The sequence below is a fragment of the Podarcis tiliguerta genome (genome assembly GCF_965153285.1).
Source record: "Podarcis tiliguerta genome assembly, chromosome: 8".
Taxonomy (NCBI): domain Eukaryota; kingdom Metazoa; phylum Chordata; class Lepidosauria; order Squamata; family Lacertidae; genus Podarcis; species Podarcis tiliguerta.
In genome coordinates, this window is record NC_139541.1 from 4545606 (window position 1) to 4572714 (window position 27109).

Below are 27109 nucleotides of genomic sequence, written 5' to 3' on the forward strand. Positions count from 1 at the left end.
GCGCTCAATTTCCCTCCAGAAGTGCTTGATTTTCTTAAAAAGGGCAAAATTCTTGAAATCAACTACACATAAATGGGAATTAGGCACAACCCACTTTGGGAACTAAACAAGAGACTGGACTTGGCAATATCCAGATTTACTAAAAAGAACAAATTTTAAAACGACTCATGCAAGTCGCAGTTCCCATATACGTTGATTGAAAAGCAAGTCTCCCTTGCCATGCGTACGAAGGGTACTGTGTAAAGCTGGTATGGCAGCTCCAATGGTGAGGCCATGGCTGGGTCATTACAGGGAGCCCCGAACCAATAAGGCAAGCGCCAGGCAGTGCAGCTGCTGCCATTGCCATTTGCCCAGAATGCCTTGGGGCCTTATTTGTTGAGGCCCCAAAAGAATTCTGGGGAAATGAAGACAACAGGAGAACAAGTCACCTGGCTCGGGGGCTCCTCTTCAAAACACCATACCCTAAGAATGTTAAGAAATGAATAAAACGTGTGGTTGGCCTCTGGGGGATTAGGGTAAGAAAGACAATGTACAGGGCATTTTGCTAGCAGTTATAGTGAGGCCAAGGGATGAAATCCTGCACTGCCCCTTCATTATGCAATATTTGTTCCTGGCAGATTTTGGTGGGCATGTGAAGCTAAGTAACAATGCTTACGTAGCCTCCTGTATATGAGGGTGTAGTTGTGTGGGGGATGTACTTTGGGGAAGGGCCACAGAGCACCTGCTTTGCATACAGAAGGTCCCAGATCCTGGAATCTCCAGGAGAGACTCTTCTCTGGAATCTTTGGGAGTTGCTGCCAGTCAGTGTAGACAGTGCTGAGCTAGATGGACCAATGTTCTAGCTCAATATAAGGCAATTTCCTCTGTTTCACTTCAGACTGCAAGGAAGGCCTATGTTTCATTTATAAATCTACAGCAGGCATGTCGAACAGGTCAATCATGATCTACCAGTCGATCGCGGGGGCATTCCCGGTTGATCACAGGATCAAAGCAAGAGGTCTTTAAGCAGAGGCTTGACAACCATATGTCAGGAGTGCTCTGATGGTGTTTCCTGCTTGGCAGGGGGTTGGACTCGATGGCCCTTGTGGTCTATTCCAACTCTATGATTCTATGATGTCTGTGGTGCTCCTGATCAATCCCTAAACAAAGCTCAACAACTCTGAGCAACCCCTCCCCCCAAAAAGCTCAACAACTCTTGGCAATGACAATGGGTAGATCACTGCCAGTATTTTTAGAGTGGGAGTAGATCACAGTCTCTTGGGAGTTGGATGTGCCTGATCAACAGAATACTAAAGCTAGCATTCCCTAGCCTGATACAGCCCAAAACCTCTGGAGAGTAACACCCACCAACTCCAACCAGTCTGTAGTCAACGTCCAAGGATGGAGGGGGTTGTGGTTTGGCAACAGCTGGAGGTCACCAGGTGAGGAAGGCTGACTTAGGTGGTCAGCAGTCCCTTCAGGAATGAGGAGTATAGACAAATGAAACTTAGTCAAGAGGACCTGCAGGAAATTTGAGAGTTGCCAGGTTTTGTGGGGGGGTTTTTTGTTTAAATCACAAACACGTTTGCAGGTCCAATTTTAGAAGCCAGGGCACAAAAAAGATTCAGAGCTCCCCACACGTATATTATCTGCCAATGATTCCAAGGAGAAATTATTTCCAAACCTATTATAGTACACAAAATCTAGGTTAGCATGATGCAAAACTGGCATAAAAGGATTACTGCAAGAGATTGAGACTGCAGGCAGCTGGGTGCAGGAGAAGGCAAGAGGCCATTTGTGCTGTTAGTCGTCCCCACCACAAAGGAGGAGCAGGACTTTCCTGTAGTCTCCTGAGGTGTCGCCCTGAAAGAGAAATTTGAAGCCACTGTCAAGTCATGCTTTTGATTAATGGTTTAAAGCAGTCTCCCCCAACCGGTTGCTCAATAGAGGTTTTGGACGACAGCTCTCATCAGCCCCAGCGCCATAAGGCCATGCTGACAGAGACTGATGGGAGATTTACCTTATTTATTTCATAAAATTGATACACTACTTGACTAAAAAAGCAAAGCTCAAAGCAGTTTACAAGGAGACGAAAACAAAGTTATCAGTAAAAGCAACACTTTATCTTTTGAATGTTTTAAAATCGACAATAAACTAAAAGGAGATTAAAACATACACCCACATTCTACTTGTCTAAACAAAAACCATTAAGCAGCCACCGAAAAGAGTGCAGTCAGGGTGCCCGCCTGATTTCAAGAGGATGTGAGTTCTAGACTACAGGCGCTGCCATGCTAGATGTAGTTTAACATATCTGGAGAGCAACATTGTGGATGGTGGTGGTTTGTATCTGGCTTTGCTATGGCCATTAAACGCTGCTCCAGGCTGCTCACATGAGTGTCAGCCTCTTTGGGGACATTGTTCCTGCAGGGAATTCTCCTGCCCAAGCCTCACAGCAATGAGAGAGAGCAGCTCAAAGCTTTATTAGGCTTGAGGCCTACATGGGAATTTAAAGGTGCTGGAATTGGATGGGGAAACAAATGAACAAAAAATGCAAGCTCACCTTAATGAAGGAGTAGAGGGATTTTCCATACATCCGCTTGAACTCTGCCTTGATATCTATCATGTCTATCTCACAGCGGGAGACCATCACTCGAATGAGGGTGTCGTCATTTGTCCCTAAACCCTTGATTGGGGAGAAGGAGAGAAAACAAGCAACTGGTCACTCGGTTTTTGCATTAAAACAAATAAACAAACAGACAAGGTACATTCAAACCTTTCTCTCTCCCCTGCCCCATTTACCTTCATGGATTTGTACAGCCTTTCAGCAAAGTAGGCATGCCTATTTCTTATACAGTTGACTGCAAGGAGAAAAACAAAGGAAGCGAGGTTAGCAAAGCTAGAAAAGAGAGCTGGAACCAGACAAGCTCATGATCAAGGAATATACCGTATTTTCCGCTCTATAAGACGCACCGGACCACAAGACGCACCTAGTTTTTGGAGGAGGAATACAAGAAAAAAAATATTCTGAATCCCAGAAGCCAGAACAGCAAGAGGGATCGCTGCACAGTGAAAGCAGCGATCCCTCTTGCTGTTCTGGCTTCTGGGATAGCTGCACAGCCTGCATTCGCTCCATAAGACGCACACACATTTCCCCTTACTTCTTAGGAGGGAAAAAGTGAGTCTTATAGAGCAAAAAATACGGTAGTTTTTCAAGCAAACAGAGGGCCTGCATTTTTTAAGAAAGAAAGTGTGGTGTCAACTGTACTTGGCCAAGAGGAAACTGCCCAACATAGGAGTCCCTTCAGCAGCAGCCATTATCCAGTGAGAAAGCATGAAGGACTCTCTAGAATAAGGGTGGGGGAAACCTGTTGCCCTCCAGAGGTTGCTGGACTACAACTCCCAGCATCCCCAACTAGGCATATGCTGGCTGTGGCTGATTGGAGTTGGAGCAACTTTTTAAGCAGAGGTTGGATGGTCATCTGTCATGTATGATCTAGTTGAGAATCCCGCATTGCAGGGGGCTGGACTAGATGACTCTTGGGGTCCTTTCCAATTCTACGAGCTGGAGGGTCAGACCTGGTCTGGAAGGTCATAGATTCAAATCCCTGATCAGTCATGATATTATTATTGGCCAAGTTCAAACATCACATTGAACTATAGTTTAAAACAAAAACTATGGTTTTATTTTGAAACAGAAGCACTGATTTAAACCCCTCGCTCTGCTGCTGCCTTGCTGCAAGGAAACAGGAGTTTGTCTTGTCCAAGGAGTTCTGAGGAATCTGGGCTGTCACCATTATTTATTATTTACTAATATTATATTTATTTATATCCTGCATTTTCCCCAGACCAGGATTCAAGCCGGCTTACACAAATTAAAACAACGCAGATAAAATACAAAAAGCTAAAAACATATAAAAGATAATTGCTTAAAAGTAATTAAACTCATAACAGAATTAAAACAACACAGAAAACACATCCATTAAAATACATACGGTATATTATAAAATGTCCGAACTCATTTTGCCTCAAGTGTTAGATCTCCCCAAACAAACCGTGAGCTGTAACCCAGATTTGTTCTAACTCGTTCAGCATTAAATTTGTTCACGTTAAATCACAGTTTGGTTTTTTTTGCTATGGTTACGTGAAAGTCAGATCATTGTTTGTTAAAGGGGGTGAGTTATAAATAATTCTATTGCAAAGACCCTTTATAAATACAGTGGTGCCCTGCAAGACGAATGCCTTGCAAGACGGAAAACCCGCTAGACGAAAGGGTTTTCCATTTTGGAGGTGCTTCGCAAAACGAATTTGCTTCGCAAGACGAAAATGTCTTGCGAGTTCCTGTGGGGTTTTTTTCCTCCCCCCCACCTTTTCCCAAGCTGCTAAGCCGTTTAACAGCTGATCCGCTAAGCCGCTTATCAGCTGATCCGCTAGGCCGCTTATCAGCTGATCCGCTAAGCCGCTAATAGCGCTAATCCGCTAATGGGCTTGCTTCGCAAGATGAAAAAAACCGCAAGACGAAGACACTCGCAGAACGGATTCTTTTCGTCTTGCGAGGCACCACTGTACTAAATTCTAACAGATATTGATGAAATCAGTAGAACAAAGAAATGCCACAGTATCGGTTTGGAGACAAAAACAGCTTTACACTAATATACCCCAGCCCAGCAGGCCAAAAGGCTTTAGAATAAAAACACCTTCAGCAGACAATGGAAGGTCGGTGTGGGGGGCAAATTAACCTCCCAAAACAGGGAGTTCCAGTCTGGATGTGATCAAAGAAGCAATTTCTCACGTTTGAACAAACTGTTACCAGAATGCGGGGGGAAGTCTCCCCTGCAGATATTAAGGAGCTTCGAAGGCTCACATGGAAGGAGGCATTGCATTAGCTATCCTGGGCATAAACCATGAAATTCACCGGGTGACCTGAGCCAAACTATCTCAGTCAAGCCTATCTCACAGGGCTGCTGGACAATCTTCATGTAGAGTTTATTGGACTTCTTGAGAGAAGGGTGAGGAAACCAAGACCATCATTGCAAGGCACCTCCATAGCTCTTTCAAGTTCCGCCACAAGACCATCCCACCCCCACCCCCCCGTTTCATTTCAGCAGCTCTCAGTAGATGACTCACCTATCGCTAACAAGGCATCCTCAAGATCTCCTGACATTTCAGATTGAATGCTCTCCGTAATGTCTTTGTTAGCAATCTTCCTGTAGTCATCAAACACTGGAAAGCAGAAGGAGGGTTTTACTAACAAATTAAAAGTAAAAAAGGTGCCAAATCCAGAAGTCCACATATTTAGGATTTTATTCAACTAATTTCTACTAAGAGTAGACTCACTGAAATTGACTGACAGAAGTTAGCCATGTCTATTAATTTAAAGTGGCTTTACTCTGAGTAGGACGAGCAATGGCTACAACACTTAAAATTACCCTCTGTTTTGCTACTTAGATGAGCTAGAACACAGAACATTGGGGGAGTTCCCAGGTTTCTGATATTTGACTTATGATTATTTTAAAATAAGAAAATGGTAGTTCAGTAGAAATATTTTCCCTTTACTCTTCCACAGTGCAGGTTTAAACAAACTCTGTGACATTATTTACACAACCTCAGCCACTCCCAAGGGATTTGTAGAAATTTCAATTCAAGGAATAAAGAATCCCTTGGTTGCTGTGAAAATTTGATATACCAAACCACCTCAGTTTCCCCTTTGGATTATAGTTGAACTCTGCTAAAGAGATAGAACAGATTCTATTGTCTAGACTGTTGATCCAAATAAACATGGACACAACAGGTGGTTTATAGGAGACATGGGAAGCTGATTGGCAGATTAGCATCAGTAAAGAGGTGTGGATTTCAATATGGAGAAAATTTCCTTTTAAATTGGTCTTGGCCTCAATAACAGAGGTGTAAAAATGGCATGTCGCTCAGTGGCTCAGTTCTGGGATGAAGTATTTGTTCAAATAAAGCCACTTACTGGATAAAATGTCTCTGGCTCTTCTCAATCCATTTATGGGAGAGTATTAACTTATACAGTTTTAACTTTTAGTAAATTCTCTTCTCCTAGCACCCAGGTGTATAACAACAAGATTCTGGAGGAACTTAAGACGGTGTTTCTCTGACAAATTGGTAGAACAAAGCGGCAAATAGCACTTGTAGAAAAATAATAAAACTGGCACAAAGCTTGAAACATAAAGCCTCTTTTGTAAATGAATAGCACGGTTTCATTATGTACATAGCTAAAAACAAAAACAGATGGTTCCCCTCACATTATAAAACTTTTTGCTTAATAAACTATTTATTCCCTTCTATACAAAAAGTAGTCTGGGATAAGAACTTGTATTCTGCACGACCTGCCTAAACACCAGTTTCTGGTGATATATTACTTAATTTATCTCTGTGATGTTGTATAAGTTGAAAGAATTAAAGAAAAAGGAAAAAAGAAATATTGTGCACTGGCAACTTGGGTTGAACAGACACGGGGGTTTCTAAAACCGTGTGTGTGTGAGGACTTAAGTTTTTGTTTTTTAAAAAAAGGTTTCTATATATTGTAGGTATTAAAAGGAAAGACAACCTTCCATATTTTGTCTTTTTCCAGTCTACATTAGTGTGGTCTTAAACTGTGTCCTTACTTTACAGCTCCATCAATTCATTAACGTTTGGCCAAGGCAATCCATTTTTGGATTGAGTTTAAAGGCAAAAATGCAAAAGGCCCTCAAAGGTTCAGGAAGCTGCTTGTGCTTGCACATTTTCCGAGCTACAGTGCTCTGCATACTGCTCACTGGCTCACAAACTTTCATTTATCTAGAAGGAGGAGGAGGATTAAAAACCCACAGAGTGAATGAAAGACAAGCACCAACAGGTGGTAGCAAAGCAAATGCAACAGCCTTGTCTTGAAGCCAACTCTTACTGTAAGAACTGGTGGAGCAAAAAACAGGAAGATACAGATCTCCTTCCCAGGAAATCCGTGGAAGTTTCCATGGGCATGAAAGAAAGACACTATGGCAGCATATAAATGCTGTATGAATTCTGCAATCCAGAAGAGCATCTCATGTACGCTCCTCCACAGGAGAAAGAAATTAAGCTGGAAAGAGTCCCAAAAAGAAACTGTAGTAAGAGTATCTGTCAGGGCTGGTTACACATCCTTAGAAGTCACGCCAGGGCTGGCTCCACCCTTAAGAGTCATGTTACTGCCTTTGCTTAGACTACAAACCTCCAACTGTCAGGTGGCAAATCACATGCTTGCTTTTTAGCTTCCCTTTTGCCATTGCTAAGAAATGGCCTCTGAATGTTCTGTATTTTATTGTTAGACATTGTTTCGGTGTTTATTAACATGAGATGTTTGTTTGCCTGATTGATATTGTGATTTTTTTTAAAAAAAATTGTGTTGTTTTGTCATTGTTGATGCATTACCTTGAAATGCTGTTATATTTTAGTCTGTGCGTGGTTCTGAACCTCTTTGAGCTTGGTTTTACCATGGAAAAACAGCATACAAATAAACTTAGGTTGACGATGGTGAAATTTCCTACACTTAAGTGTGGTAAAGAGACACTTTAAATTCCTACCCTCTTGGCATATGTACGAGAAAGGGCTCCCTCCCCTTTGCACATATTCTGAAAGCATCCCAATGCCCAAGGGGAGTACAACAACCATCCAAAATGTTCAGCCTCTTACCCCTCAACAGGTGGTTTCTGCTTCTTGAGCACAGGATACTCATGAACTGGGCCTCATTAGTGCCCCACCTTTTCTCCCCAGCTTCGTACAGACACTGAAAATGAGAAGTGCAGATAAAAAGGCATCAATTTTTAAAAGGTCAGTGCAGAAGGACAAGGAAACCTGAGGGAAGCAGAGCCTGTGAGGGGAGAAGGGAGGTCTAAACAAGAGCTTGGCTGCGGCATCCAATAGCCCAGACAAGTTCCAAGTAGGTAAAAAGGTGGAGCTTATGTCACACATTGTTTAAAATCACAGCAGAGAGAAATAGCCCTGGGTTAGAAGAACTCACTCCCCTGAAGGAGGCAACTGTGATATAAGCTGCTGCCCCAGTGTGGTATTTTTCTGCAGTAAGATCTGTTCCCCAAGTGCAAAGAGCTACAGACCTGGGCATCTTGCACGGCCAGGCCCTCATCAACATAGCTGCTCTCATCTCTGTTGCCCTGGAAACAAGAGGCATAGGTTAAATTCAGTCTAATGCAGGGGGTGGGAATTTCCTAGCGGGGAACTGTAGGTGTCAATGACTATCAGACTTTGAAAAACTGGTATCACTGGATCTAGTTCATCAATTTTGCTGAATTAATTAAACTAACAGTTTTAACTGGATTTTGAATAAGTGTGCAATTAATTGTTACTGTTTTGAATTTCATTTTGTTATTATCATCCTTTGGTCATGTAAACCACTATTCTGAATAATGCTTTTTTATAGGGTAGGATAAGGGGAACTGGAGATGAGTTTATAGAACTCATTCCCAAAAAAAGTGTGTCCCAAAAAGTTTGGGAACCACTGATCCAATGTATCCAGCTTAAATGAGGGGAGATTCCAAGGCAGCAAAAATGCCCTTGGATGTAAACAGTCTGTACCAAGGGGTCCCGAACCAATGGACAAGCATCATGCAAGTGGTTCATAGCATGTCTGCCTTAAATATTGACAAAGAAAGAAATGAGAGAGAGGTGGTTGTGAAAGCTTGCCAGAAGGCAGCCTTTGCCAACCTGATTACTTACAGTGGAAAGAGACACCAGCACTCTCCGGAGCATGGAGGAGGTGTCCGAGACGATGTCGTCCTCAAGGCTAACCCCATACTCTGTCAAGAAAGCCAAGACACAATGGGTTACTGAAAGTACTCCAGAGAGTACTGAGAAATTAGAGTCACGTTCATTCCCACCACACGACAAGGTAGTGGTGCCGAGGAAGATTATGTTAGGATATTTCCGTTCCACCTTAAAAGGGAGCAGGCTTTGTGAGTCACAGAGTCTGCGTATTTCCTGTTTCACAGGATGTTTCTGTTGTGTCTTTGTTTTTGTTTCTCTCTCTCTATGCCGGAACACTGAAGCAGGCAGTCATGTTTTCTTTGTTCTGATCAACGCAGAAATAAACTTGTAAATAATGCTCTCCTGAGTGCATCTTTCGCTGTGCATTATCTGCTGATAGAGCGTGCACAGCTCTGGAATGTGGCAAGCTATTTCTGGAGCTCGTGTCGCTAATTGCTGATACTGCGTGTCTACGGGAGATCGATGGACGTCCGGAGACGATGTGAAGTCATGATGGACTTTGTCTCCCTGGCAGTATCCCAACAGATTAGACAGATCTGGGCACAACCTAACACCAAGTTCTCCCGCACAAGCAAACACCACAGGAAGAAACTCACAAACATCTCTTTATACTCACGATGTTTGTAGGTTTCATTAATCAGTCTGATTTCCGGGTTGGTACGAGAAGCTAATATTTCTATGAGGCAGCCCTCATCTGTCCCAGCCCCCTGAGAGAGAGAGAGAGAGAGAGAGAGATTAACAGACAGAGAAAATGAACAGAATGACCACTAGGGAGAAAGGGAGAGTTCTCATCCCAATGCAGGCAGGATTTAAATGCTGAACCTCCCCAAGGAGTCCTTTCTTTGAAAAAAACCAACAACTTAGAGAAACACCAAGATGGGGGGTGGGAAAGTACCCACTGGCCTCAAAACAGATGAGAATGCAGCAGTGCTCATTCTACAGTGGTTTTCATTCTGCTCAGAGGGTTCTGCCCTTTTTATTGCACATTAATGATGGCGTGTGCCTGCAAATGTTTTGCGGTGGTCACTGCGCTTCACTTCCAGACAGTGCAGCAACCTGCTGAAATCAGATTACTTTTTATACCAAAAGCATTCTGGTTTATTCTTCTCCTGTTTCTGTTGTGCCATAGTCCAGATGAACAGGGAAGCACCCCAGCATAGACAAAAGAGGAATAGATCCACCATTAGGGCACTATTATTGTGTCAAGAGCACGTTGCAGAATGCGCCCGCTCTCAAACACCAGTGTGGTGGGGCCCTGTAGCCGGAATTCATCACACCCAAAGCAGACCCATCCAGGTTGCTCCAGGGCAACTTTTCTTTGGCTGCAACATGGTTTTATCTGAACCCACTGGAAGTTCTGTTTCCCTTCCCATCTCTCCTTCCTGGCTATGATACCTGCATTGCACAGGATTGGACTATCTGATTGGTTGGGTCTCTTTTCCAAGGCTACCATTCTATGATTCCATGATCCTAGTACCACATACTATGGAAACCAGGCTCTGTCCAGCAAAATGTGCATATGATTCCATGATTCCAGTTACATGATCTGTGTGCAGACCCCAGTTATGTCCCATCCAATTTTACATGACAATACTGTAGGAATTATGCTTATTGGGCAAGAGTCCACTCATACTTGGGCTTCTGTTACAAGCCTTTGCAAACCTTGACAGCTCTTTTCAGCTCCTGCACGTCATACAGAGTGATGGGTGTCATCAGTCCAATGATAACCCTTTCAAAATTCCCACTCAACTCAGACTTCAAGTCGTCAATCAAATCCTGTTGGGGAAAGACATGGTTTGGGTGAATGTCTCACAGAGAAGCAACTGTGAAAATGTGCTTTTAAGCACATCAAAGGTAATAAAAGTTAGTGAGAGTGGAGCTCCTCCACTTGGCTTAACAGGAATGCAATAAGGTGACACCCCCCCCCCCCCGGGAGTGGGGAGGAAGAACCCAACCTTTTCTTTCTTTAAACAAAAAAAACAAGAACAGCTTGTTTCATACTGCTTTGAGGTCATTAGCCAAACAAGAAAAAAATGGGTTTTACTCCAAAGAATTTTATAGTCTGGATTCACAGAGGTTTACTTAAGACAAATATTTGTACTACAGGCTGAGAACGTCTGCCAATTATTAACATCACTGCCAATGGAGGGGACCTGTACATTCATTTTTATGAATGGTGACTGATGTATGCATATTAATCATTTGTATGCATCACTGGAATATTCCTTTATTACCTCCCAAAGCCATCAGAACTATGAGCACTCACTGCTACCTTTGCTACTTACTTTTATTAAACATAGTTCACCATACTTATAATCTGATAAGTGCTTTACAGGCCTCTGAGGTTAAACTGCCCTTGAGGTTTTAAATAGTCCCATTTTCCAAATGGGCAAACGAAACTGCACTTGTGCGACTTGCCAAAGGCCCCAGAGCACATGCACGGCTGATGAGACACTTAACCCCTGCTCTGCTGTCCAACATTCAGCCCAGCCTTGCAAATAAATTCCTCCAAATTAGATACGTTTTTAACTAGCCCGCCTGCTGACTTCCAACTGCGCTAGGCCTATGTGGCCGTATGAGCCTGCCGTTTTCCCTGCACCCCAAGCAGAGGAGAAGGTCTTTTAAGGGTTCATGCTCAGACTGTGGAACTCCCTGCCAGGATGAGGTCTGTTTGACCACCCCCTCGCTTGATCTGTAGTCAGCTAAAGAACAAAAATGGCCTTTCCGCTCCTTCACATTTTTGGACTGCCAGCCTGAAGACTCGTTAGGAGGCTCCTCTTCTGTATATGCTTTCAACTGCAGAACTTGTTTTTCTTCAGTACTGGAGCAGTTTATTGTGTCTTTGATTTTAATGACTTTTTTGTAATATTGGGATTTAAGATGATTTTAAATAAAATAAGCGTGCAGAGGACTGGGGAAGAGAAAGAAATCATGCTTTTTCTGGTTGCTTGAAAAGTATTCCTATTCATCACAGGTGACTAAGTGAGTGGCTATTTAAAAGTTGGGGAAACCACAGGTGAGGGGGAAGCAGACTCAAGGGAGGACATAGATATGTCATTTGGGCAGGTGAAGTATTATAGGCTGATCAGTAAAAAAAAAAAAAAAATACTTGCCATGACAGATTTTAAACTATAAAACTTCTAAAATCTCAAAAACTAGAGGTGGGGAGCAGGGAGAAGAGAGAACCAAGGAACTACATAGTTCCTATTCAATGTACCTACCCGCCCAATAGTGGATTTGTAGGCTATCTTAATCTCCTGCCGTTGGGCCAAATTCCTGTTAACCAAAATGTCAATAATGGCATCTTCATCTGTACCTGAGGCAAGAAAAGCAGCCAACTTATTTGAAATTCAAGCAAGAAAACCCACGTGGGGGTGGAGAGACAATGACATCAATTTACCATGGTAACTACTGACAAGCTGGGAAGCAGCAACTCTCTCTAGAAGTGTAAATATGCTTACAGACACACATGCGCATCCACTAGTTTATTTCCCCCCCCCCTTCTTTTATTTTTTTTTAATGATATTTATTTCAATTTTTACAAATACAAAAAAATTGAAAAAGGCAAAATACAATAAAATAAAAGGAAAAAAGAAACCAAAAATAAAAAGTTAAAAATACATAAAAAACCTCCCCCCACCCCACCATCAAGAAAAAAGCAAAAAACGAAGACATTTAAAAAAAGAAAGAGAAAACACTTCCATTTTTCAGAATTCCATCCTTCAATAACTTATTTCCTCGACCTCCTCCCACCTCCCTTTTTGTATTCCAATTATTAATTAAGTCAGCAAATTCTTTCCATCTTTCAGTGCTTACTCACTTATTTATCTTAATCCAATTAAACCTTATCCTCCCATCAACATCTAGCAAATTATCTTTACTCCAGTCTAATAGGAAAAGAAAAGAGAAAACCCATAAATCTTATACCCTTAAATCCTAATGTCTCAAATCCTTATCGTATTTCCATTAAAGTCAAGTAAATTCATTCCACCATCTCCCAACATTCCTTAATTATGCTATATTATACTAAATGCTGTTTTAAAAAGTTCCCAATTTTCCCCCACCATCTCTTCCCCCTGGTTTCGGATTTTATCAGTCCTTTCTGCTAATTATCAGTCTTTTCTGTCAGTTCCATTAGTTCCATCAACCCGGTGCTCTTATGTCCGAGGCTCTTAACTCTTCTCCCTGATCTGTCCGCAGGTTTTTTCCAGTACTTAAAATCAAATCCCAAGGGCTTTTTTCTCGGCAGCTCCTTTATTCAATTTCAACATGATTGCCCATACTCCATATTCAAAATTGTAATTCGGGAGGTATTCCAAAGCATACTCCCCAGTCTCTTTGAGGTTACGGAGTTCCATTTTTCCAAGCTTTCCCGCAGTGCCTCACATCCACTAGTTTACACATTGATGCACATGCAGCCTAAGAAGGTGGATGTGAATGAAGGGGACTGAGCATGGGTCAATATAGAGACTAGTGGGGTGAGGTTGTGCAAGACCACCAAGGGAGCTATTGGGAACCCCAGCTCTGCTCTCTTCCAATGGGAAAACACTAGTCATTAAATGGGGAAGATACATTGTTGCCAGGTTATTAGGGCATTTGGCAATTAAATTTCCTCTCTTCTTTTTTTTCTATACCAAGTCGCAGCTGTCATGTCCTAGATCCATTAGGATACAGATTTCTATGAAATCACACTTATCTTCTGTGGAGCTATGAATAAGCTATTCTCTAGTCCTCCTTGAACTGGTTCAGTTTATTTTTTTAAAAAAGGACACTTTCAGTTTTGAGAGCCTCAATGATAAATAAGACTCTTCTTTAAGGGTGTGGCTTGGCCACCTTCCTGGAAGTCACCTGCAAGTCCACCTATGTCTTTGGTGTGATGCACCTTGACTGTTTCTAGACTCTCCTTACGGCACAATGGGGTTCAAAGTTCTGCTGAGCAGATTGGTGGAGGGGACACAGCTTGGCAGGCAATTCCTGCCTTTCCACCGCAACTCTAATCTGTAGAACTGAGTGGCAGATGTGAATGCTCTGTGCTAGAGTGCCTGCTTTGCATTCAGAAGGATCCAGGTCTAATCTATCACGCCTCTTGTTAAAAGGACTGAGCATCAAAGAAAGGAAGACCTCTGCACAATACCCTGGAGAGCCAATGGCAATCAGAGTAGACAGTGAACATGCTAGACGGACCATTCCCTATGGATAATTTCTTTTTATGTATACAGTACATAGATGCAAGATAACCAAGGCCATTTTGACAGCCCTTGATACAGAACTAATGGCTTGCTCTGTTAAAACTGTTTAAATCCCATGGCTATTAGCCCAAAGCCTGCAGAACCACTGACCTGAGACAGAAGAAAAATAATGAGTGTTTCACGAGAGACACAGAACACTTTCCAGCTCAAGGGCTGCATTCCCTTGTGGAGGCAAAAGCATTCCAGCCACAATGTAAAAGTGAGAGACTTATATAAATATATGCCTACCTCCATCCACACAAGCAAGGGGTAATTGTCACAAGCCAATGACACACTCCAGGCAGGCAAAAGCATCAGGAAGGGTACAGAGCAAGGCTGGCGAGAGTTGTGGTCTGTGGAGAGCCCCAAGGGCCAGACAGAGAGGTCTGGAGGGCCACTGGTTTCTAATGCCTGGTCTTGAAGTTCCCCACCCCATCAGAGAGAGGGGGGGCCAGAGACTCACCTAGTCCCTTCATGGCCTTACGAAGTTTCTGGGCATCCTCGTCTGCCCTGAAGTTGGAAGCTCCTTTGATAGTTCCCCGGTTTCCTGCCTAAAGCCAAAGAATATCAGCTGTTAAATGCCATCACAAAAAGGGATAAACCAGTGGTTGTGGCTCCAAATAACTCAACTGGGCTCCAAATAGCTCATTGAAAGCCATAGTAGCAAAAGCACAGAGATTGTGAGGTGTGCTATATTTCTTCAGAATGGTGGCTATTATGTCTGTTGCTTACCTGTTGCCAGTGGGAAACACCAAATTCCAGTAGAGATTAGGAAAGCTGCAGCTCAATGCTAGAGCACACATGCGGTAGGTGGAAGATCCTAAATTCAATCTCCAGTTAAAGGAGGATCTCAGGGGGTGGGAAAGATCCCTGCCTGAAAGCTTAAGGAAACCACCACCACTCAAGGTAAGGCATGCTGGACTTTATGAACCAATAATCTTCACTTGGTATAAGAGAGCCAGTGTGGTGAAGTGGTTAGAGTGTTGGCTAAGGACCTAGTCAGGACCTCCTCAGCCATGAAGCTCTATGGGTGATTCTGAGCCATTCACAATCTCTCAGCTATCCTACCTCACAGGGTAGGATAAAATGAGGAAGAAGAGAACCACTCTATGTATACCACCTTGAGCTCCTTGGAGGATAGGTGGGATGAAAATGCAATAAATATTCCCTTGTCTTGTTTACCTAACCAAAAGAGTGTGGGGTCTGACTCCTCCCCCTACAAAAGCATATATAGGTTAAGTTCCCACAGGACAGAAGTGGGGAATTATGATATGTAGAAGAACAGCCTTTGCCAACCTGGTGCCCTCCCAGCACACTGGCTGGGGTTGATGGGAGTTGTAGTCCAACAACACTGGGAGGTTGGCGAAGGCTGCAGAAGAGGATTTATGAGGACCCAGCAGCCCTGACCTTTCTGCTGCCAACTGTCAGCTCTGTTGGAACCTTCCCATGGCACTATCATATAATTCTTGCTCTGATAAGAGTGAGTCTTCCGTCTGTTTTATTTCCCCAACTCAATGTCACAGAACAATGGCCCTGTTTATTGGGCTCAGAGCGTACCGGGCACAGCTTGGTACATGCTGTGGAAACAGGAATCACTCACCATGACAGCCTCCTGGTCTGGAATTTCCCAAGCCAATGATTATCTGCAATAAAACAAAGAGGTGATTTAGATAATATTTGACTTCAAAAGCAGTGCTCTCCTGGCATGGGAGAGAGGGGCTGCTATGCCACCTGGTACCACCCAGTACTGGAGAGGAACAGCCCTGCCTACTTTGGGGGCAAACATCTAGACACATCCTTTCCCCAAGGAGTTGCAACACCCCCACCACATATGTCTCAAAACTAAACTACAACAAAATCCTAAGATTTTCAAGAGTGCATGGGGCAGTTCTGCACAGCCTGTTCTCAGTTAAAACTCCTCAAATGCCATCTAGTTTAGAGAAAAGGCAAGAGAGGTGACATGATAGAAATTTATAAAATGATGCATGGCATGCAGAAAGAAGATAGAGACATGTCCGTCCCCCCCCCTTTTTCATAACACTAGAACTCATGGATGACCAATGAAGCTAAATGTTGGAAGGTTCAGGTCAAATAAAAGTAAGTACTTCTCCATGCAACGTATGGTTATTCTATGGAACTCACTCCCACAGGAGGCAGTGATGGTCACCAATCTGGATGGTTTTAAAGGACAAGTTCATGAAGGAGAGGGCTATTGAAGGCTACTAGCCACAATGGCTATGCTCTGCCTCCATAGTCAGAGGCAACACTGCTTCTGAGTAACAGTTGCTGAAAAAGACAGGAGGGCAGAGTTGCTCTTGTGCTTGGATCTTGCTTGTGGGCTTCCCACTGAGGCATCTGGTTGGCCACTGTGACAACAGGATGCTGGACTAGATCCAGCAGGATCTTCTCATGTTCTTAACTGCTATGAACCAGAGATTCTGCAATCAGTGGAATCATCTTTTACTGTGCTGGCATCTTTAGCATCAGCACAAACCCCGGAATGGACTTGAACCTGGGCTGTGTCCGCAAGGATTAAGACCTTCTGGGAAATGATATATAATGAAATGAAAAAGGTACCGTATTTTTCGCCCTATAGGACGCACCGGCCCATAGGACGCACCTAGATTTGGGGGGGGGGGGGAAATAAAGGGGAAAAAATCCCCCCCCCAGGCGCGGGGCTGGGGCGGGGGAAGCCCGAGCTTCCCCCTCCCCCAGCTCCCAGAACGGGACCCAGAGCGAGGCCTCACTCTGGGAGCTTGCGGGGCTGGAGGAGGGGGAAGCCCTCCGCCAGCCTTCTAACCAATTCGGAGGACAGTGGGAAAGGCGCGCTGCACCTCTCCTGCTGTCCCCCGAGTTTGCGGGGCTGGCGACGGGGAGGAGCAAGCTTCTCCCCCCGTCAGCCTTCTAACCAAGTCGGGGGACAGCGGGAAAGGCGCGCTGCGTCTCTCCCGCTCTCCCCCGAGTTTGCGGGGCTGGCGATGGGGAGGAGCAGGCTTCTCCCCCCGCCAGCCTTCTAACCAAGTCAGGCTTCTCCCCCCCCCAGTTTGTGGGGCTGGCGGGGGGGGGGGCTCTCCTGAAGCCTGGAGAGCGAGAGGGGTTGGTGCGCACCGACTCCTCTCGCTCTCCAGGCTTCAGCGAAAGCCTGCATTCGCCCCATAGGACGCACACACATTTCCCCTTCATTTTTGGAGGGGAAAAAGTGCGTCCTATAGGGCGAAAAATACGGTATTTAAATATACCTTCCTGAAGAAACCAGAGGCCTTTCTCCTGGGCATGGTTGGCCAATTGGTGTTAAAGAAAGATAGAACTTTTTTCATGTACGCCACAACAGCAGCAAGAATACTCATTGCAAAGTATTGGAAGACACAAGAGCTACCCACCCGGGAAGAATGGCAGATGAAGCTGATGGACTATATGGAAATGGTGGAAATGACTGGCAGAATCCGAGACCAGGGAGAAGAGTCGATGGAGGAAGATTGGAAAATAATTAAAGTATATTTACAGAAATATTGCAAAATTAATGAATGTTAGAAGAATATTGGAATGAAGTTACATGGTTTTCGCAGAAGTGTTATTAAGAATTATATGAAAATTAATTCTCAATGTGTTAAGGTGGAAAATTTAAGGTTAAATTGTGTTAAGATAAATCAGAGAATAAAAACTGAAGAAGAGGGAAAGGATTTGCTGAACCAGCTAATTTGAACTAGAATACAAAAAGGGAGGTGTGAGGAAGTCGAGGAAATAAGTAAATGAAAGATATAGATATGAAACTTGGATGTGTATTTGAATGTTTTTGTTTTCCTGTTGTATTGTTGTATTGTATTTTTTTATTGTTGATGTATTGTCTGTTGAATTTATGTATTGTTTTTCTTTACTTTTCTTCTTTTTATAACTATAAAACATCTAATAAATATTATTTTAAAAAAAATGAACCTGGGCTGTGTCCGAAGAGGTGGACCCACACAGCCCCTATTATAATTGAAAGTTTGTGGGCATTTTAATTGTAAGCTGTGTTGGGAGACAAACTTGGTTGAAGAAGCAAACAATGACAAAACTCATCTTGATGTGAAGCAGAGATCTGGCACCACAGAGCAACCTCTAGACTTGAAGTGCTTTGATGGATTTTTCTACCAGCCTTGCCTGTCCCAGAACAGGACACATGACAGAAGAAAGAACAAATTAACTTAAGAATAGTCTGGCTACTGGGGGCCCATCTAGTCTAGCTAGCATCTTGTTCTCACAGTGGCCACCAAGATTCCTGTGAGAAACCCGTAAGCAGGAAACTGTGTTCCAGAAACAAGTGGCTTGTGCCAGATCAGATGAATGAACACATCACTCCAGTGGTGACCAGCCATGTGCGATGTCAGATATAGGGCCACTCTAATGACTGAGGGAGTGGGAAGAAGCCAAATTGTGGATAATAGGTGTAAATTTCTGGTGGAGCACCAAACTGACTGCGGGGATTCTACTGATTCAAGAGTTCCCCAGAAGAGACAGCCCCACCCACCCAGAATCCACAGCAACAGCACCACTCATGCTGCCTGAAGAGGCATAGTCTGAGCAGGCTTCACAAATCTAGGAAAATACAAAATGCAAATATACACATGTGTGGTATTGCACCATCTACAAACACGAGGCAAATCTAATATTTAAATTTGTCATACGCAAAAGATGAAGTTTTTAAGCGGGCACTTTTTAGCCTCATTCCCAGGTTTGTGCTTCAGTCATGTCAAGCTGCCAAGGAAACAAGGAACATGGTTTTTTAGTCTGGAAGAACCAGGAAAAGCCTGATTCAAAACTCAGCTCTTCAAACAAAGCTTTGAATCAGACTGTTTTAAGTCTTCCTCCCCCCCAGTAAAAGCAAAACCAGAGTAATGTGGAACTGAAATGGTTTCCAAGCACATGGTTTTCCAGTCTCTCTGCTCCAAACCCAGGCTGTGTGGGTTTTTTTGGTTACAGCTCATGTTTAAGGAGAGAGCTTAACCCCAAGCCCAGGTTCCAGTAACACAGACATAAGAACAGACTCTGGATCAGGCCAATGGCCCAGCTAGTCCAGCATCCTCTTCGCACAGGGGCCAACCAGACACCTCTTTTGGGAAACCTGCAAACAGGATCCAAGCATAAGAGCACTCGTCGCTCTTGTGGTTTCCAGGACCTGGTATTTAGGAGCATTGCTGCCTCCAAATGTGGAGGCGGAGCATAGCCATCATGGCAATAATAATAATAATAATTTATTTATACCCCGTCCATCTGGCTGGGTTTCCCCAGCCACTCTGGGCAGCTTCCAACAAAATATTTAAATTCAGTAGTCCATCAAACATTAAAAGCTTCCCTGAACAGGGAATGTCTTCTAAATGTCAGGTAGTTGTTTATTTCTTTGACATCTGTTGGGAGGGCGTTCCACAGGGCAGGTGCCACTACCGAGAAGGCCCTCTGCCTGGTTCCCTGTAACTTGGCTTCTCACAGCGAGGGAACTGCCAGAAGGCCCTCGGTGCTGGACCTCAGTGTCTGGGCAGAACGATGGAGGTGGAGACGCTCCTTCAGGTATATAGGACCGAGGCCGTTTAGGGCTTTAAAGGTCAGCACCAAAACTTTGAATTGTGCTCAGAAACGTACTGGGATGGCTAAGAACCATCAACAGTCCTCTCCTCCAAGAATTAGTCTAATCCTCTTCTAGAGCCACTCAAGTTGGTGGCCGTCACTGCCTCCTGTGGGAGTAACTGTGCTACATGAAGAAGTCCTTTCTTCTATCTGTCCTGAAACTTCCAACATGCAGCTTTATTTGGATGTCCATGAGTTCTAGTGTTTAAAAAGGCTCCAGCCACTTCTGAGGCAGTTCGTTCCACTGTCAAACAACTCTTTCTTAATATAGCTGCTCCCAGTGGAACCATGAGCAGAATTTATGACTTTTGGGGTTGAGGCATAAAGTTCTTGGGCACTGTCAACTGGCCTATTGCCAAACTTCAAGCTCACTTAAATTTTGATGTACGTAAAATGAGTTGTCACTTGTTGCTTCTCTTAAGTGTTATGTTAAAGTGAGATTATTATTATTTAATTAAGTGTAGTTATTATGCAACTTTACTTGCACAGATGTATTTGGGTGTGATGCTGTATACAAATAAGTTGACTACTATGACTAACCAACAGCAGAGCTCGTCTTATGAACATGCAAGACATGTTTCACTGAACTGCCAGGCACATCTCCTGATGTAAATAAGGACTCACATCAGAGAAAGAGCTTCCTGGGAAACCAAACTCTCTTTCACAAAACAATACGTGGATATTTTTTTTAAAGTAAAGATCTGGTGGATTCTAAGAGGAAACTAACCAGATGACACATTTTGCAACTGTGGCAAAGCCACAATTCTAAGGGCTTGTTTCTGAGTAGACATGGGTTGGATTGCGCTGTACATCTTGCAACATAATGTTCAGATTCTAGTTTCTGTACCCAAACCCACAGCTTAAAAAATAAAAAAGTTCCAGAGACAAACCACAGGCCTTGTAAACTGCCTGGTTTTGGTTTTCAGACTACTTCAGAACCCAGCTCTCCTCAAGAGTTCTTAAAGAAAAGGGTGTGGTAATAAATTAGTAGCTGGGGCCCAAACTATCTACCACTTTTATGGTGTAGTTAGAAATTACTAGGTAATACTAGACAGAAGAGGTAGAAATTAGGAGAGGAACCTTATTCCCTCCATTCTCCAGCTATGATCCTTATGAAAAACTCTCCTCTTCCAAAGCTGCAAATAGCATTGGCGGAAAAAAGCTCTCATGGGCTTCAGCTGGAGCTTCCACCCACCCACCTCCTGCTAACATTAACTGCAATGGATTGTAGGAGAGGTAATTTGACCTCGGGACGCGGGTGGCGCTGTGGGTAAAAGCCTCAGTGCCTAGGGCTTGCCGATCGAAAGGTCGGCGGTTCGAATCCCTGCGGCGGGGTGCGCTCCCGCTGTTCGGTCCCAGCGCCTGCCAACCTAGCAGTTCGAAAGCACCCCTGGGTGCAAGTAGATAAATAGGGACCGCTTACTAGCGGGAAGGTAAACGGCGTTTCCGTGTGCGGCTCTGGCTCGCCAGAGCAGCGATGTCACGCTGGCCACGTGACCCGGAAGTGTCTTCGGACAGCGCTGGCCCTTTGCCTCTTTGAGTGAGATGGGCGCACAACCCTAGAGTCTGTCAAGACTGGCCCGTACGGGCAGGGGTACCTTTACCTTTACCTTTAATTTGACCTCATGGAATCATAGAAGATGGAACAAGCTAGTTTTCTGCTTCTCCAGTGGGGAGGACCCAAACCAATGGATTTAAATGACAACGAAGGAGATTCCAACTAAAAATTAGGAAGAACTGTCTGACAGCAAGAGATGCTCGATAGTGCAACGGACTCCGATGGAAGGTGATGGACTCTTCTTCATTTGAGGATTTTAAACTGAGCTTGGATTGCCATCTGTCAGGGATTTTTCAGCTGTGATTGCAAGAGGTTGGACTAGATGACCCCTGGGTCCCTTCCAACTCTATAGTTCTATGATGCTGTATCATTGCTGGCAGAAGTCAAGTACAGGATTTCCCCCTTTTAATTTCTCTTAGTAGTCTTAATAATTAGTTGCACCCACCCCCCAGCTTATCCCTCAAGGAAATAAAAAAGCTAGAAAACAAAGTATCCCAAAGAGCTCTACAGATGTGTAAATGTAATGATTTACTCTTGCTTTATTTGCCATGAGGCATAGTCAAATAAGCAGCATGGGATATCATAATCATTTAGAATCATTTCCATCCGTTTTGCATGCCCCCCATGCGCAGCAGTGGAAAACACAACATCAAAGCCACGTTGACTGCTCTGCCCCTCTGCTACATTTCATTAGGAAAAACAAGGTCAGCAACTTTCCTTAAGCGGATGGTTTTCATTTGCCAGCTACAAGCATAACAAGGTTTATTCATTCAAATCTCTACTTCCTGCTTTTAGTTCTGTAGGAGACACTGACGTTGAGATTCGCTTTGCAAATCTAGTCGGCACTCCAGATCTAGGGTTGCCTAATTTTCATTTTTTAAATCTAAGCCAGTGGCGTCACAACATCAAATAACGACAAAGGTTACCAACTGAGCAGAAAAGGCCCACCCTGGTTTCCTAGTACCATTTCACACCCTAGCAGTGCCTTCAACATCGGCTGGACCTGCAGAAGAAGCCATTTCACACCATGGAAATGAGATCATTCCCTGCAAATGTCAGTCCACATCAAATTGCAGTTAAAAGGCACAGATACAGAGGCTGGCTTAGAAGCTGGCACTCCTACGTGGCACTGATTTCCATAAATCTATTATATGTTGAGTGAAGAACTTGCTGTCTTTGCCAATGGTTCTGAATCCTGAACTTGTGGACATCCACAAGCTGAATGATGGAAGGTTCAGGACCGACAAAAGAAAGTCCTTATTCATGCAGGGTAGAATTGATGGAACTCGTTCCCACAAGAAGCAGTGATGGCCACAAACCTGCGTGGCTTTAAAAGAGGATTAACAAGTTCATGGAGGAGAGGGCTATCAACGGCTACTAGCCATGATGGCTATGCTCTCCCCTCCACAGTTGGAGGCAACGATGCTTCTGAACACCAGTTGTTGGAAACCACAGGAGGGGAGAGAGTTCTTGAGCTCTGGTTCTGCTTTCGGGTTTCCCATTGGGGCATCTCATTGGCTATTGTGAGAACAGGATGCTGGACTGGGTGGGTCAACTTCACTGGGTTACCCCAATGAGAACATCTACCTCTGAAATACATTTTGGGCAGAAAGGATGGGGATTTAGTAAAAGAAAGTAAAATAATAAAAATTATGGGTTGAATCCCTGTGTCAAATCTGCTGCAGAAAGTTTGGCAGATGAAGGTGATGGACTATATGGAATTGGCGGAAATGACCGGCAGAATCCGAGACCGGGGAGAAGAGTTGGTGGAAGAAGATTGGAAGAAATGTAAAGACTACTTACAGAAATATTGCAAAATTAATGAATGTTAGAATGATGTTGGATTGAGGTTAAGTGGTTTTTAGTAATAATGTTATGAAGGAATATGTAAAAACGGATCGTTAACAGGTGAAAATTCAAAGTTACAATATATTAAGATCAAAGATAAGGATAAAAGTAAAGAGGGAAAGGATTTGCTGAATAAACAATTTGAACTGGAATACAAAAAAGGGAGGTGAGAGGAGGTCCGGGATACAAGCAAATGCAAGATAAGTTATGAAAGATTGAATTGTTTTTAATTGTTTGTTTATCTTTCTTCTTTTTCTTTTTTCTTTTTGTAATGTTTTGAAAATTTTAATAAATATTTTATAAAAAAACAACAAATCTGCTGCAGAAAGTTGATGGCTTCTATCTGCAGAACTGGCATTGTTACAGGTGCCACATAATACACATTTGCAAGATCTCGATTTTATACTGTGGTAGCACCTATTTACATCAGGCAGGCACCTTCATTGTATTATTATGGGTGCCTGCTAAAAACATTTTTGTTTAGACAGATGCTAAGAAAGCTGATGTGAGTTTTAATCTTTTTTTAGTCTATTGTTATTTTGGCTTTTTGAAGGTCTTACATCAGTTAAATCTTATTGATTTTTTTGCAAACCACTTTGAGAGTAGTTCTGTTTACAATCAAGCATAGTACAAATTTTATGAAATAAATACAATGTTTTCACATTCTTCATCTGCTTTACCAAGTAATGTGCTTTTAGAGGGTATTATTTTTTTATGGCTGTTTTATTTGATTGTCACTGCCTGCATTTCTGCCCTGGGCAGGTGCAGGTTGTAAGGCAGGAGAAAAGCACAATAAATGAATAAGTAATAAGACAAGACGCTCAAAATTCAAGCAGAACAATCCCAAGTTAATCAGAGCTTTGTTCTCAATTCCTTTCTTTAAGTCTTCTCAAACAGACTCCCCTTGGCAAAGGCCTCCCTACAAGCTCTGGACATGCTTCCTAATCTACCCAACCATGGAAAACTAACTATAACAAAATCTTAGAGTGGAACAAAACCTGATTTGTATTGTGACTCTTTCATCTATTTAGCTCCACGCAAAGAAAACCGGCTACCAATTCTGGCGTAGGGGTGGAAAAAAGTTTCCAAATCCTAAGAGCAAGCATCACCTTCTAAAGACTAGGAACTTAAAAGTTTTCCCAACTCCTGTCCCAGTAGGACACTGCTTGACGGAAGTCATCCCATACGTACTCAAATGTACCGGCCAGACCAAAACAGCACTAGCTGGAGCAAAGTCCTTTGGAATCCATCAGATAAGCACCCACGCTATTGAATGTACAGTAAAACAATCCTCTGGAAAGGCTTTTAGAAGCCACAGCAGCAATGCATGCTGCAAATCTGCCAAAATGACTAAATCTGCCCCTCCTTTTCAAAGGGCTGTTTATGGTTGTGAGGTGTCTATCCACCATACCTGGTGAAATCTCAGAAGTCAAAGAAACTATGGAATATGGTTTTCATTAGTAAGGAGGGAGAAGGGAGGTTTCAATGCCTAATATCAACCTTCCTCAACCTGGTATCCACCAGCTGCTTTGGACTAAAACTTCTACAGCTCTCAACAGCCGCACTAGTAGGAGCTGATGGGAGTTGTAGTTCAGGCTGGGGCAGGCTACTCATTATGGCTCCTTTCTACAACTCCCAGAAGCAGAATAAATTATGCAAAAAAGAAAAGTCGCAGCATAGGGAATTGTGCACATCTGCTTAATTTTCATAGTCCACTCAAATGAGAGAAATCAGCTTCTCTTGTGGCAGAGTTTTTAGCATGGAATCCGCACAGGTGATAAGAAGCAGGTCGAAAATGCTACTTTAGCCCAAGCAATTCCCAAAGTACAAGCTAGAACAGCTTAATACACTCCTGACTCTTAATACAGAAATGGACTTGTTTAACTGGTTCTTGTTGCAGCACCAATTAGAATATCATTATTCGGCTTTATTATCCTGCAATTATCAAACTAGCATGTTAAATGAGACACCTTTACCCTTCAAACAAGAACACTGAATCAAGCTTTAAGAACCCAGGTGTGGCCTGTTCACACAATGAACAAAAAGACGCACAAACAACCTGTGGCTGGAGGGGGACCTCTGTTCTCAGGACCAAACCAGTGTGTGTCATGGTAACCAAACAGAGACATGTGTGCCTGCGATTTTTTAAACTGAACGGAGCAGGAAGTTATGAGTGAAACTCACCTCCCCATCATGCAGGCACTCACCCCCAACCCAGATATAAAAACCTCTCTCCTTCCTGCACACCACTGTTTGAAGCAATTCCCAGTCCAAGCCAGCTTTCCCAAACCTGCTGCCCTACAGATGTTTTGAATTACAATTATGATCAGGAGCAAATGTCAGGAGAGTGGTGCTGGATCTTGGCCCTGAGGCTGCTTTTCCTTTGGAGTAGGACTGCCCTCCACCCACTCTTAGGTGAGGGATGCTGGTCAGCAGATCCTGAGGTGAGGCACAGCACACTGGCATCATATGTCCACATGCACCAGAGTAAAAACATATCTGCTTCCTAGTCAGGTTTTGTTTCACGAGACTGGGGGAGGAGGCTGAGAGCTAACCGCTTTTAGAAAAAGAAATCCCTTAAATTCCCCTTAAAGGCAAAACAGAGTGGATACCAGCACATGTAGACTGTCTAGACTTGGGTAAATGGGGCTTCTATATCTTTCTATTATCCAACAACTGCTTCCCCCCCTCTGGTAATGATATTGGATCAGGGTGTGGGGGCAAACTACCTCCTCACTCTATTATTATTATTACAGGTTGATTTATATTTCAGCTTTCCACAAGTTACTCTGTTTGCTTATTTCATAACAACGGCATGTCACTTACCTGCACAAAATGTCAAACTGCAGTTCAGTCAGAAAACAAAACATCCCTGAACTCCCAAAGAAGTTTTGTTCCACGCCACATCCTATCTCCGTGAACTTCAAGACCCCCAAATATTATCACCTTCAAGACCTACAATATTTTTCTTCCATCAAAACTGTCATGGTCATGGAAATACAATTTGACAACTGCAAATAAGGCTATGGGGGGCAGTCTTGCACCCCACAGTACGTTTCAGAGCAGGGTTTCCCAAACCCGGTTCTCCATGTGTTTTTGGACTGCAAGTCCCCTCATCCCTATCTAGCAGGACCAGTGGTCTCGGACGATGCAAATTTTAGTCCAACAACAGCTGGAGACGCATGATTGGGAAGCCCTGTTTCAAAACCCCAGATCATATAGCAGCATGGGAAAGATAAGTTATTTTTTCAAGTTTTCAAAATGAGCTGTGGTGGGGAGGAGAGGAGCATGGGGGCAGCCAGGATTTTTGTTACCAGCGGAAGGCCTTTTGTTGGGGCAGAACCTCAGTTTGCTATGTATTTTTATTAAATTTCATTGATTGGGGTGGCAACTGCCCCCCCTGCCCCCCTAGCTATGCCCATAGTATTGGTATGCTTTTCTCTTGTCCTTAATATTAGTTTCTTGGTTTTTATCCTGTATTTTTATTCTGTGAACCGCCCTGAGATCTATGGGTGAAGGGCGATAGGGAGATTTCACTATATTATTTATTTATTATTATTATTAACTAACTAACTTGCGAGGCCTAGCAGGCAGCAGCCCATTTCTGCATCGCAGCGGAAAAGTTGAGGCGCCCACCCCCGCCCGAAGACTGTGCCCGGACTTTGGGCCTCTCCCCGTCCGCCGCGCCCCAAGCGGAAGGCGAGCGGCACTCTGCCCGCGCTCAGAGGCACTCTGCCCGCGCCAGGCGGGGGAAACTGAGGCGAGCGCCCTCGCTCGGGTCCCCAGGGTGGCAGCTCCCGCTCTCCGCTGGCGAGGGGAAGGAGGCCGGCGCCCAGGCACCGCCAGGCCCGCTCTCTACGGAACACGCCGCGCCCTCGAGGCCTCCGCAGCCCCAGAAGTGGCACAGACCCGCCCGCCTCGCCTCACCTGCCCGCCTGCCGAGTCCGCGCCGCTGCCGAAGCCGAGCGCCGCCTCGCCTTTTCATAGGCGCGGAAAACCCGCCCTTGAAAGGGGCGGACGCCGCCCGGGAGGCGTCTGAGGCGAGCGGCTCGGGTTTCAGCTCGGCGGGGAAGCCGGCGTCCTCCGTGAGGCGAGCGAGCGAGCGAGCGAGTTCTCCTCAGGGAAGCCTCTTTCCGCC

The 27109-nt window shown here is 44.0% G+C and overlaps 1 protein-coding gene across 4 annotated transcripts; it reads right to left on the reverse strand.

Annotated features, from left to right (window-relative positions):
• Positions 1 to 1535: 1535 nt before the first annotated feature.
• Positions 1536 to 27000, reverse strand: ANXA4 (annexin A4). 4 transcript variants are annotated; one of them, XM_083454254.1, is made up of 13 exons: positions 26907 to 27000; positions 15565 to 15607; positions 14428 to 14515; positions 11958 to 12052; positions 10399 to 10512; positions 9353 to 9443; positions 8689 to 8768; positions 8070 to 8126; positions 7648 to 7741; positions 5104 to 5199; positions 2779 to 2837; positions 2540 to 2662; positions 1536 to 1842 (listed from the first exon to the last, which is right to left on the reverse strand). In XM_083454254.1, exons 2-13 carry the CDS (start codon positions 15565 to 15567, stop codon positions 1783 to 1785), a joined length of 960 nt encoding a protein of 319 aa, XP_083310380.1. In that variant the 5' UTR covers positions 15568 to 15607; positions 26907 to 27000; the 3' UTR covers positions 1536 to 1782. The 4 variants fall into 4 exon arrangements, with proteins under 4 accessions (XP_083310380.1, XP_083310377.1, XP_083310379.1 ...); XM_083454251.1 differs by having other exon boundaries at positions 26899 to 26992; XM_083454253.1 differs by lacking the exon at positions 26907 to 27000 and adding an exon at positions 26546 to 26569.
• Positions 27001 to 27109: the final 109 nt, after the last annotated feature.